The 13,355-nt window shown below is 45.7% G+C and overlaps 1 protein-coding gene across 1 annotated transcript in view; it reads right to left on the bottom strand.

The window, feature by feature from the left end:
• nmnat2 (nicotinamide nucleotide adenylyltransferase 2) overlaps window positions 1-13,355 on the bottom strand; it is a 366,697-nt gene that overhangs the window by 39,999 nt on the left and 313,343 nt on the right. Inside the window, exon 5 of the mRNA XM_038793504.1 lies at window positions 683-806. Coding sequence (XP_038649432.1) covers window positions 683-806 — 124 coding nt within the window. The remainder of the gene's footprint in view (window positions 1-682; window positions 807-13,355) is intronic.

Genomic DNA, 13,355 nt, shown 5'->3' with positions numbered 1-13,355 from the left:
AGCTCCGTTGGGGGCCCTGAAAAAAGCCCCGAAGTCCGTTAATCGCGGGAGCCGCCGAATGTGCGGCTCAACTGCGCATTGCCGCCACCAGAAGTCGGTTTGAAGATGTTAGCCCCCTTTTCTCTCCACAGATGCTGTCAGACCTGCTGAGATTGTCCAGTATTTTCTGTTTTTGTTTCAGATTCCAGTATCTGCTGTAATTTGTAGGTTTTAAAAATAAATTTAGAGTACCCAATTTTTTTTTCCAAATTAAGGGGCAATTTAGCATGGCCAATCTACCGACCCTGCACATCTTTGGGTTGTGGGGATGACATCGGGAGCATATGCAAACTCCACTCAGACAGTGACCCAGTGCCGGGATCGAACCCAGGACCTCAGCGCCATGAGGCAGCAGTGCTAACCACTGCCCCACCCCTTTTATTTTTGTTTTTTTGGTGTTTGCTAACAAACCAACCTTTTATTTTTCACTCCGAGCAGTTCCTTCTTTGAAGGTGCTCATTCATACTTGGATACCGTCTTGGATTCATCCTGATCTTTAAGGGTCCACTAGTTAAGCTGCAGTAGCTTACTTGAAACATAACAGAATGGTTCTAGCCTGCTGCATAAATGTAACTCCTTATCAAAACATTTCATTTGTTGTGCATAAAGCAACCCCACTCCCCAAATGGTGGATAAGACCTACCTGCAGTGGGTTTGTCGTTTGCGATTGTGGAGTTCTGGTAGATAGAGCGTCTTCCATTCTGCGGCTGTCCAATTACAGGTGTAGCTGGGGAGTTTACATTGGACAGAATGCAACCCGTAACTCTCTGGGAGAAAATTCAGAAAGAATGGTTATTATTGTCAGACACAAATACACAGTAAGTACAAAGTGACACTAATTAACTTCTCAGTTAAGAGCAGTTTATAACAGCTTCCATCAGAAAACAGAGGTGCTTGTCTTCATTATTTACAATTAGCACTTCATTTAAAAGTGAAATTACTTTATTTCACAGCTCTTGTTAACTGGTGCTTTATTTGTACTAATTTTAACTTTAAGAGCAGAGTTTCAATTATTCCTCTTGTAATAGGCTGTAAAGGTTCAGTCAACTGTCTAAGTGCAGCATTTATATTGTGCCTTGTCATCAGTGAAAGAGCCTTCACACAATGAGCAATTTTAAGAGTGCAGCAACACCTGTCACGTAAATAAATGCAGTAGCAACATCCTGCAAACAACAAAGAAATGAATAAACAAATCAATTGATTTTTACAAAGATATTTATTGAAGAGACAATGTGGGACATTGGAAAGCACAATGCCAGAAAGGCAATCTCTGTCTCTCTCTCTCCCCCACTGTAACCTTTCTTTTCTCTCTCCAGTTAAATCAATACAACTATGTTCATTGCTCCTCTGAACTCCTCTGAACTCCTTTCTCCTGTATCTTGGATCACCATATCAGCTGCCCCATGTGCTCTTCTTTTGTCCCTGCATCCTCATTGAATAGGAATCAAGATTGACTGCACCACCTTCCTGTTAACTCCTATTTCCCAATGTTAAAAACCAGAAGAAGTTCCCTCTCATCACTGCATGTTTTATGATACTCTTTTTGACCTTTGTAGTGTTCTGTCTTAGTCCTTCATTTTGGTTTTGCAGTTTAAAAACATTTTAAATTTAAACTTCCGGTCCTGTATATCCTATCCAGTCTTGTTGAAGAAGCACACATCAGTGGCATGGTTAATAGCATTATTATCCATTAATGCAATGTCATGTTAGGTTCTTTCCCTGTGATATTTGTCGCCCAGAGCAGAATCAGTTTACTGTGAAGGTAATTTTAAAACAGTCTTACTTTCCTAAATGGGGTATGCTGCTTTTTGCATAATTTAAACTTAATCTGAAATGAGAGCTATTGTTTCAATCAATAAATAAACAGAAACCCATTATTGGGACCTCTTCAGGAACATGTAGAGTACTTGGTCCACACAAACGGCAATAACAAATCAGAGTCAAATAGGCATCTTCAATCCTACTGCCTTCAGGTGACACAATAGCTTTGGATCAAAAACAGGTACATCACCAAACACAAACAAATTAGTAAAGACCATAAGACCATAAGACATAGGAGTGGAAGTAAGGCCATTCGGCCCATCGAGTCCACTCCACCATTCAATCATGGTTGATTTCAACTCCATTTACCCGCTCTCTCCCCATAGCCCTTAATTCCTCGAGAAATCAAGAATTTATCAATTTCTGTCTTAAAGACACTCAATGTCCCGGCCTCCACCGCCCTCTGTGGCAATGAATTTCACAGACCTACCACTCTCTGGCTGAAGAAATTTCTCCTCATCTCTGTTCTAAAGTGACTCCCTTTTATTCTAAGGCTGTGCCCCCGCATCCTAGTCTCCCCTGCTAATGGAAACAACTTCCCTACGTCCATCCTATCCAAGCCATTCATTATCTTGTACGTTTCTATTAGATCTCCCCTCAACCTCCTAAACTCCAATGAATATAATCCCATGATCCTCAGACGTTCATCGTATGTTAGGCCTACCAATCCTGGGATCATCCGGGTGAATCTCCGCTGGACCCGCTCCAGTGCCAGTATGTCCTTCCTGAGGTATGGGGCCCAAAATTGCTCACAGTATTCTAAATGGGGCCTAACTAGTGCTTTATAAAGCCTCAGAAGTAAATCCCTGCTTTTATATTCCAAGCCTCTTGAGATAAATGACAAAATTACATTTGCTTTCTTAATTACGGACTCAACCTGCAAGTTTACCTTTAGAGAATCCTGGACTAGGACTCCCAAGTCCCTTTGCACTTTAGCATTATGAATTTTGTCACCGTTTAGAAAATAGTCCATGCCTCTATTCTTTTTTCCAAAGTGCAAGACCTCGCACTTGCCCACGTTGAATTTCATCAGCCACTTCTTGGACCATTCTCCTAAACTGTCTAAATCTTTCTGCAGCCTCCCCACCTCCTCAATACTACCTGCCCCTCCACCTATCTTTGTATCATCGGCAAACTTGGCCAGAATGCCCCCAGTCCCGTCATCTAGATTGTTAATATATAAAGAGAACAGCTGTGGCCCCAACACTGAACCCTGCGGGACACCACTTGTCACCGGTTGCCATTCCGAAAAAGAACCTTTTATCCCAACTCTCTGCCTTCTGTCTGACAGCCAATCGTCAATCCATGTTAGTACCTTGCCTCAAATACCATGGGCCCTTATTTTACTCAGCAGTCTCCCGTGAGGCACCTTGTCAAAGGCCTTTTGGAAGTCAAGATAGATTTTTTTTTTAAAATTTAGATTACCCAATTATTTTTTCCAATTAAGGGGCAATTTAGTGTGGCCAATCCACCTACTCTGCACATTTTTGGGTTGTGGGGGCGAAACCCACGCAGACACGGGGAGAACGTGCAAACTCCACACAGACAGTGACCCAGGGCCGGGATTCGAACCTGGGACCTCAGCGCCGTGAGGCGGTTGTGCTAACCACTAGGCCACCGTGCTGCCCGGAAGTCAAGATAGATAACATCCATTGGCTCTCCTTGGTCTAACCTATTTGTTATCTCTTCAAAGAACTCTAACAGGTTTGTCAGGCACGACCTCCCCTTACTAAATCCATGCTGACTTGTCCTAATCCGACCCTGCACTTCCAAGAATTTAGAAATCTCATCCTTAACGATGGATTCTAGAATTTTGCCAACAACCGAGGTTAGGCTAATTGGCCTATAATTTTAAAGGTTTTTATTGGCAGGCCTCGATCTATTTCTACATTGCAAAAGCAAATCAATACTTGATAGCAAACTCCTTGCCCTCACTGGGTGCATCTATCACAGTTAATTTTAGTTGAATCATCTTCCTTTGTGAGAAAAAGGCTAAAGGTAACCAGGGAATTATAGATTTGTTGGAGCAGATTGCACATTGTGTTATTAGAAAGTAGAGCCCTTTCACTGTGCTGCAGTTATGTGAAATGATTGAGCTCCACATTTCATAGAATTTACAGTGCAGAAGGAGGCCATTCAGCCCATCGAGTCTGCACCGGCTCTTTGAAAGAGTACCCTACCCAAGCCCACACCTTCACCCTATCCCCATAACCCAGTAATCCCACCTAACACTAAGGGCAATTTTGAACACTAAAGGCAATTTACCATGGCCAATCCACCTAACCTGCACATCTTTGGACTGTGGGAGGAAACCGGAGCACCCGGAGGAAACCCACGCACACACGGGGAGAACGTGCAGACTCCGCACAATCAGTGACCCAAGTCGGGAATCGAACCTGGGATCCTGGAGCTGTGAAGCAATTGTGCTAACCCTTATGCTACCGTGCTGCCCCATTATATGTTATATGTTATATATTCAAATATATAACATTATATATGTTATATATTGAAACTTGGTCTTACGGTGTCTTGGATGGTAAATCTACTCGTCAATGTGTAAGTAAACCAAATATGGTATGAGATTCGAAAACTGCTCTGTATTCACATCTCGTTCACATTACTGGAAGGATTGAGAACCAGAGGATACCCATTTGAGATGATTGGCCAAATAAGCGATGGTGACATGAGGAAAAATGTCTTTATGTAGCAAGTGATTCGTTTCTGGAAAAGGGAACTTGGCAGATTCAATTGTGGTTTTCAAGAGAGGATTGGAGATTTATCTGAAGCGGAAACATTTGCAGGGCTATGGGAAAGGGTGAGTTCCTTTTGTAGAGAGCCAATATAGACATGACAGGCCAAACGGCCTCTTTCTGTGCTGTAATCATTCTATGATTCTTCCCAAATTGACCATAGGTATGACAGCCAGTCTGTGCTAGGATAATTTATATAATCAGGGAGGTGATAAATTGCTACAATTTTCCTCAGCACACAAGCGAAAAGTTAAGTCTGATGATTTTACAATATAGAATTTTATGGATACTGGAGGAAGCTCCTCTGCTCATTACCCCTTTACCAGCTCTCGGCAAATGCTTCCACTTATTTCCATTTCCTTTTTTAAAAACAATGATCTTGAATTTTACAGTCGCATGTCGTGTGGGCCTCCCCACCCATTCTCCCAGTGTGAATGCAAAATACAGTGTGATGACATCAGCTCAGAAATCCAATATCATCACGCCAGTCTCTGATATTACGGAAAGTGAATGAATGCATAATCTGAAGCCCACCCACCATTTTCAAATAGCCAATTAACAAGCTATTTAGCTTGTTAAAGAACTAATTGGATGCAATATTTTGTTGCCTGCTACATTTTCCAGTGGTGGATGAGAAAATGTTTGGGAATGCTTTACAGCGGGTATGAGGAGGCAGACGAAAAGGCGTGCCCATGGGATCATGGTTATATGTAGCAGCAGAATCTGCTGGTGAAGGTAACTGTGTCTGTATGATTTTTGCTTTCTGTTATAACCCCCATGGAGGTCACGGGATATATACCATTTGTTTCCTCGTGACCTTCACAGAATATGAACTTCCTCGGTAACGGGGCTGGGTTTCCCCTTTAACGAGGGGAGCCCTCACAGTGTAAAAATCCCAACTTGGCTGCAGGTCGGGAAGGGAGACACTTCGACAAAAAGAGATTTATGTATAGTGCAGAGTAAATAAAAGAGTTTTGTTTGCATCCTACATGCAATTTCATGCTTATTCTCTCGGCGTGGATACTACATTAGCAACAAGGGTAAACTAGAGCTGCCATCAGCACCGAGTTCTGTGTTCCGACACCCTGGCCGAGTGCGCGGTCAGGTCCAGCGCCACAGACCCTGGAGTCCCAACATAAGCAAATTAACCAATAATTTGTGTTTTCCTGATATCTTTACCCCTTGACTGCTCCAATGAGTTACAGACACCAGATTTGTAAGTAAAACATGAACAAATTGTTTATGTATAACAAGAGTAAAAGATGAATGTATAAAGGAAATAATTGGAACTATGGTCTACTATTGTACCAATTCCCAAAACCCCATCCCACCCTTCACCCAGACACACACAAAACAGACACACGGTGAAGAGATAGGAAAAGGGTTTGGAATAATAGGAATGGAAGGAAAAGGTTTGAGATGCTACGGTTGTGGCCTCTGTACTGCCGGTCTTCTCCAAATGCGACCCTCTGGGGAATTGGTTCATACAAGAGATTCAGGTAGGTGCAATTTTGTCGTTCGGCCTCAGTCTCACTGAGATATTACTGGGGCTTTATAACTGAGAATTGTACAGGATTTTCCCTTCACCCTGATCTCTGTGCATAAACTCCAGCATTTTAAATAGGACTGCCTTCACAGGTCTGATTTGCAGCCTTTTAAATCGCCTGACAGAGAGGGAGAGAGCAGGGAGAGAGTGTCTTCCAGCTTCTACCTGTCTGAATTTCTTTTCTCCGAATTCAGGACAAAAATGGGGCTCTTCACATGACCCGCCTTTCTTCTGGAAGTTTCTGAATGGCTCCATGAATTGCAAGCAACAACAGGAGATAGCTCAGAAACTTAGATTCACCAATTGGCTGCTTGCCAAGCCTATCAAACTGACATCATGGGCTCTGCCACAGAACCAAAGGGGAAGTCCTGGCTAGTCTGGCTTGGGTCACTGTCTGTGCGGAGTCTGCACGTTCTCCCCGTGTCTGCGTGGGTTTCCTCCAGGTGCTCCAGTTTCCTCCCATAAGTCCCAAAAGACATGCTTGTTAGGCGAATTGGACATTCTGAATTATCCCTCTGTGTACCCAAACAGGCGCAGGAGTGTGGCGACTATGGGATTTTCACAGTAACTTCATTGCAGTCTTAATGTAACCCTACTTGTGACACTAATAAATATTATTATTATTAGTCCATTAGACCAAAGGTGATTGAGTTTGCCTAAAGTCTGCAGTTTAAGCAAAAGTCTCACTGTGGCAGCAGCCAGCATGAGCTGTAGATTAAAGGCAGCCAATAGGGCAGGGATTAGAAAAGGAAAAATAGATTAGACAAATGTTTTACAACAATATCCTAACAACTGCGAAACTGGACCATCTTATTTAGGCCTTCGGTAGCCTCCAGCCCACCTGTAGAAATGCCCCACATTGAGAAGCTGGAACCGTTTGGGCACCATACAGGAGACGGTAGCCAGGATCAGTGTGGACCCACTGGCATAAACAAACTATTATCACGCTTGACTGGTCCCTTATGCCCTGCGGCCGGAAGTATATGCTGAATTTGATCGTTTGGAGGCAGGTAGGGATGGCTGAGAATGGTACATCGAATGGATGCAATACTTTTGGGCAGCACGGTAGCATGGTGGTTAGCACAATTGCTTCACAGCTCCAGGGTCCCAGGTTCGATTCCCGGCTTGGGTCACTGTCTGTGCGGAGTCTGCATGTTCTCCCCGTGTGTGCGTGGGTTTCCTCCAGCTGCTCCGGTTTCCTCCCACAGTCCAAAGATGTGCAAGTTAGGTGGACTGGCCATGCTAAATTACCCTTAGTGTCCAAAATTGCCCTTTGTGTTGGGTTGGGTTACTGGGTTATGGGGATAGGGTGGAGGTGTGGGATTGGGTAGGGTGCTCTTTCAAAGAGCTGGTGCAGACTCGATGGGCCGAATGGCCTCCTTCTGCGCTGTAAATTCTATGGTTCTATGCATAATCAAGAGTTTGTCTCACGTGGATTGACACCCACGCAATCGGTCCTACTTCATAGAGGAGGAAGACGCTCACTACCAGCAGCTATACTGCATGACGGCCCACGGCTTGCCCCCATCCAGTTAGCCTTGCAGGTGAATGGACATTCCATCCAAATGGAGCTGAATACCAGAGCAGCGATCTCCATGGCCAGCTGTCGCACTTTTGATAGGATTCGGTCAGGCCTCATAACATTGGCATTATAGGATACCGATACCCAATTAGCAGCATAGATGGTGGAGCCATTGGTGATTGGAGATACATTGATGGTCCCCGTCACCTACGGACGGTTGACAAGCCTACCACTGGTGGTGGTGCATGGCAACAAACCAAGTTTGCTGGGCAGCAACTGGTTGCAGCACCTGCAGATGGATTGGCAGCAGGTTTGCAGAATGTACCCAAACAGACAAGAAGGAATCCTGTCGAAGTTCCCCAGCATATTCCAGGAGGGCCTGGGCACCATACAGGGGAGCGTAGCCAGGATCAGTGTGGACCCACTGGCATAAACACTCTATTATCGCGCTCGACTGGTCCCATATACCCTGTGGCCGGAAGGAAGTATATGCTGAATTTGATCGTTTGGAGGCAGGTAGGGATGGCTGAGAATGGTACATCGAATGGATGCAATACTTTTTTTGGACAAACATGATTATCGGGGATGAAAGACAGAGGGTGGTTTTGCTCACGGCTTGTGGTGCACCAACCTATGCATGATCAAGAGTTTGTCTCACGTGGATTGACGCCCACATGGGTATAATATGTGCTGATCAGTTCTCGGATTGGGCTGCTCCTGTCGTCCCTGTGCTGAAGCCTGACAGCTCTGTACGCCAGTGCGGCATTTACAAAATGATGGTGAAACAGGTTTCTCATTCGGATCGTTACCCTGCCCCCATATTGAGGACTTGTCTTCGAAGCTCATCAGAAGTTGCACGTTCACAAAGCCACGACTCGTGGCGTTTTGTAATGGTCAACACGCACTGGGGCCTGTACGTGTACACACATTTGCCTTTTGCCGTTTCCTTGGCATATGCCATTTTTTAGTGGGTTGTGGAAAACATCCTGCGAGGTTTACCCCAGGCCACGGTTTACCTCGACGATGTCCTAATCAGGGATCTTCCGACCAGGAACGTTTACGGAACTTGGCTGAAGTTTTGTCAACATTCCAGGAACCGGTGACTGCCTCTGGCAGGAGAAATGTGTTTTTAATGCAGCCGAGGTCACGTACCTCAATTACTGCGTGGACCGCTATGGCCTGCATCCATCAAGGACAAGGTGAGGTCTCTCCAACAGACACCCATACCAGGCAGGCCAACACATCTCCGCCTTTTCTGGATTTGGTCAACTATTACGCCACGTTTTTCCCGAACTTGGCCACCCTGTTGGTCCCCCTCCTCCGGCTGTTCAAAAAGGTCCAACTGTGCAAGTGGGTCCAGGCCCAGCCTATAGCTTTTTCAGAAATGCGACATGGCTGGCGTCCTTCCTGCTTTTCACCTATTTCAACTCCTCCAAGCCGCTCATCTTGACCTGCGCTGTGTTGCCTTACGGGGTCGGGGCCATCCTTCACTCCATCGCTTTTATGTCCAGGATCCTTGCGGACACTGAACAAAACTACACCCAGATTGAAAAGGAAGGTCTGGCAACATTTTCAGCATGTAAATTTTACCAATATATTTACAGAAATCCCTTTATAATTCTATTCTTTTGTACCTTTAGTGTACCCAATTCATTTCTTCCAATTCAGGAGCAATTTAGTGTGGCCAATCCACCTAACCTGCAAATCTTTGGATTGTGGGGGTGAAACCCACGCAGGCATGGGGAGAATGTGCAAACTCCACACGGACAGTGACCCAGAGCACTCGAACAGGACATTCGAACCCGGGTCCTCAGCGCCGCAGTCCCAGTGCTAACCACTGTGCCACATGCCGCCCCCACTTTATTATTCTGATGGTCCATAAACCATTGCTGGGATTATTCAAGGAGGATCGGCAATTCCTCCCATTGTGTCCCCTTGCATCCAGCGTTGGGCCTTGTTCCTGGCCACATATCAGGATAAGTTGGAGCATCGGGTGGGGTCAAAGATTGCCCACGTGTACACGCTGAGTTGCTTTCCCCTGCCCACCAGACCGCTGACGCCAGCGCCAGCAGACAAGGTCATCGCTGCCCTCCATTTTATGGATTCTTTACCAGTCATAACATTGCCCATCTGCAGTTGGACCCAGGAGGACTCGCAAGTGTTCCACATCCGCTACATTATCCAATATGGGGCCCAGCACAGGGCTTTTCTGTATGATTTTAAGGTGTTCGTGGCCAAAAGCCAGGAGCTGAGTGTAGAGTAAGGCATAATCCTTTGGGGAACGTGAGTGGTGGTTCTTTACCATGAGCAGGGCCCACTCGTGCAGGGCCTCTACAACGGACACCATGAAAATGTAAATGCCGGCCCACAGCTACATCTAGTGGCCTAGGATCGATGCTGACACCAAATAGTTGGCCAAAGGTTGAGTACCTTGCCAGGAGCACCAGAGGTTGCCCCGGGCGGTGCCGCTCCACTGTGGGAATGGCCGGGTCACCCTAGGGCCTGCCTCCACATATACTTTGCAGGCCCTCTCCTGGGATGATGTTCCTTAACATTGGGGACACCCACTCCAAGTGGCTGGAGGTCCACAGGATGCATGCAACTACCATGCGGGCCACCGTCGAGCGGTTGTGCCGTACTTTTAGTACGCACAGCATCCCGGAGATAATCACCTTGGATAACGGGACAGCTTTTACCAGCACAGAATTTGGCTCTTATGTGGACGCAAATGGGATCCGCCTTGTACGCAGCGCCCCATACCACCCCGTCTCCCAACGGTTTGGCTGAGCAGCGGTCCAGGCATTTAAGCAGGGGATGTGGAAACAGACCTCCAGGAAAATAGGATCCTGGGAGACCCGGTTGACGCAGTTCTTGCTTACAACACCCCCCACCCCCTGTAACCCCCATCCTCGTGAACTGTCCCCCAGTGAACTGGGTCCTCTGTGATCCTATCTTTCTGAGGGCTGCTCTTCACGGCAACAGCCATGGCTTCCTCAGTGGCATTAGTGAGCACACGAGCTGCTAGTCTCTGATTGGTTGGCAGGACGTCTGCCCCCAGGGTCTTGATTCTAGTGGAAGGTCCAGTGGTGGCCTCACCACTGCTTGATTGGCACGGCGGCACAATGGTTAGCACTGCTTCTCCAAGGAGCCAGGTTTGATTCTGGCCTCGGGTAACTGTGTGGTGTTTGAAACTTTCTCTCCGTGTTTGCATTGGTATCCTCTGGGTGCTCCGGTTTCCTCTCTCAGTCCCAATATGTGCAGGTTAGGTGGAATGGCCATGCTAAATTACCTCTTAATGTCCAAAAGGGTTAGGTGGGGTTACTGGGTTACGGGGACAGGGTGGCGGCATGGGCTTAAGTAGGGTGCTCTTTCCAAGGGCTGGTGCAGACTCGATGGGCCGAATCGCCTCCTTCTGCACTGTAAATTCTATCATTCTATGTTCAGTGGGCCTTCCCGAAAATAGGCACTGTGGGTCTCTCACCAGTTGGCAGGCAAGATATCTGGCTCCACAGTAAGAATCTGCCCTACATTTCAGGTCGATGATTTTACTACTGCGGATGTTCTGGGCCAGTCCCCTTGCTCAGCTGATATCAATACTTCTTTTGTAGAACAAGGTCCATTAGAAATTAATTGGCAGCAATGTAGCTGTGATCATATTGCAGGAGCTGTAAAGTGTGACAACAGCCTGCAAGATCTATGTTAAATTGTAGACTGCGAGTTGTGTTGTGCCTGCCTCGGGATACACACGTGAACCTATACACATACTAGAGATCTGCTCTCAAGCAAATTTGCTGCACCTTCATTCTTATAACATTAAACCCTGCAGTATAGTTTACCAAGTGTCCCAAAGATACAAAGAATTCGGTGAGCATTTTTTAAAGTTCACATTCATTTCTCAAGTCCCATGGCACATAGTGTCAAAGATAAAGGGAGTAAGATGGCTTCCCTCTGCACACTATGGGCTCCCGAGTTATGCTGCCTCTTTCACATTGATATGTGGCTTTCTATTGATGCAAAGGCGGCAGTGAGACTGAGCTACTGTCAAATCCTGTTCATTTCTCTGCGATGTTTTAGTTTGCAAATAATTCAGACTGTTGAATAACACTAACTAAATAATTTTAATGCAACAACATGGGAGCTTTCTACTTGATTTTGGTGCCAATTAACAGCTCATTTGAATTAGTCAACTTCAAATTAAGCATAGACTACATAATTAAAAAGACAACAGAAATCTGAGGCAATGGGTCAAAATTAAGAAGTTGAAAAACGTACACCTTGTATTTACACAACTACTGTAAATATTGGTAATAATAAATTAACTAATATTTCTTCTCAAGAATCTAGTGGAAGCACTTGGGACTAGTCGTGTCACTGATGTTGGCTATTTGATGCCCAACAGCTAACAGAGCAGATCTTCTTTGAGTCATCTATTTTCAGCAAGGTTGGTGTTGTTCATTGTTTTAAATTCAGATCTTGCTGTCGCTTTCTTCTCAAATACATTGATATCCCTACCTTTGGATAAAAGAGACAGCTTCTTCATTAATTGTGGCTTTGTTTGTGGTTTCAGTGAGATTCAGCAGGAACTCTGAAAGGTTTACATCATTTTCTAAGGCTGTAGATTAGAAAGGATTGAAGTTTGCTTTCCATCTTCACAGGTCTCAGCCAGGGATTTATTTACAAGATATGTCACAGGTTTGACATAGCTGTACAAATGCTCTTTCCCTGTAAAAAAACTTCCCTGTTGGTCACTTCACAGCTGGGTGGAGCCTCACACTTCTGCTGAGGAAGTTCTACTGTTTCATACCATGAACCAGACATATCTAATATACCTAACTTCCATGTAATCATTGCGAATAGACAAGAAAATACAAAGTATTCTTTGCCCTTATTTAGTAAAGTCTTGTTAAACTATGTCCAAGCTAAAGATGGCATCTGAGAAATTGAGGAATCAGCAATTGTGGCAGACACCTTACACCTTCCTTGAGATCCTCTCCTGGTCCAGACAATATATATATATGTATTCTAACTATAATATCAGAGTTGTGGACACCTACCAACCAATCTTACTGATTAGCTTGAACATTAAAGCAAATTACTGCGGGTGCTGAAATCTGAAACAAAAACGGAAAATACTGGACAATTTTAGCAGGTCTGATAGCATCTGTGGGGCGAGAAAGGAGCTAATGGTTCAAGTCTGGATGACTCTTTTTTAATGCTGGAAAGAACTGGAAATAGAATCATATTTATGGTCTTGTTGTGGGGGGGGGGGGGGGGGGGGGGGGGGGGGGGGGGGGGGGGGGGGGGGGGGGGGGGGGGGGGGGGGGGGGGGTCGTCGAGCAGTGGGGCTGGATAGAGAGCCAGCGATAGGTGGAGATTGACAAAGATGGCATGGACAGAAAGACAAGGAATATAAATGGTGGAGGTAATGACAAAGAAGGGTGCTGATAGTGGCACATTAAGTGATCAAAATGTGTTAATGGCAGGACAAAGGTGAGCAGTGTGTCAAAGGACAACCTGCTGCTGGCTGGGGAATGCCACACAAGTCCCCCGCTCAAGCCCTGGTGTGAACCCGAGGCGTAAAAGTTCAGGGCTTTGGTGACTTTGATGGCCACGAGCAGAAGGTAGCCTCCTCCTCCACGTGGTGCCAAGTCCGCAAGGACATGACACAGGTACCACA

This window comes from Scyliorhinus canicula, chromosome 4, assembly GCF_902713615.1.
Source record: "Scyliorhinus canicula chromosome 4, sScyCan1.1, whole genome shotgun sequence".
Taxonomy (NCBI): domain Eukaryota; kingdom Metazoa; phylum Chordata; class Chondrichthyes; order Carcharhiniformes; family Scyliorhinidae; genus Scyliorhinus; species Scyliorhinus canicula.
The sequence above is the reverse complement of the archived record's forward strand: the minus strand, read 5'-3'. Positions and strand labels throughout refer to the sequence as shown.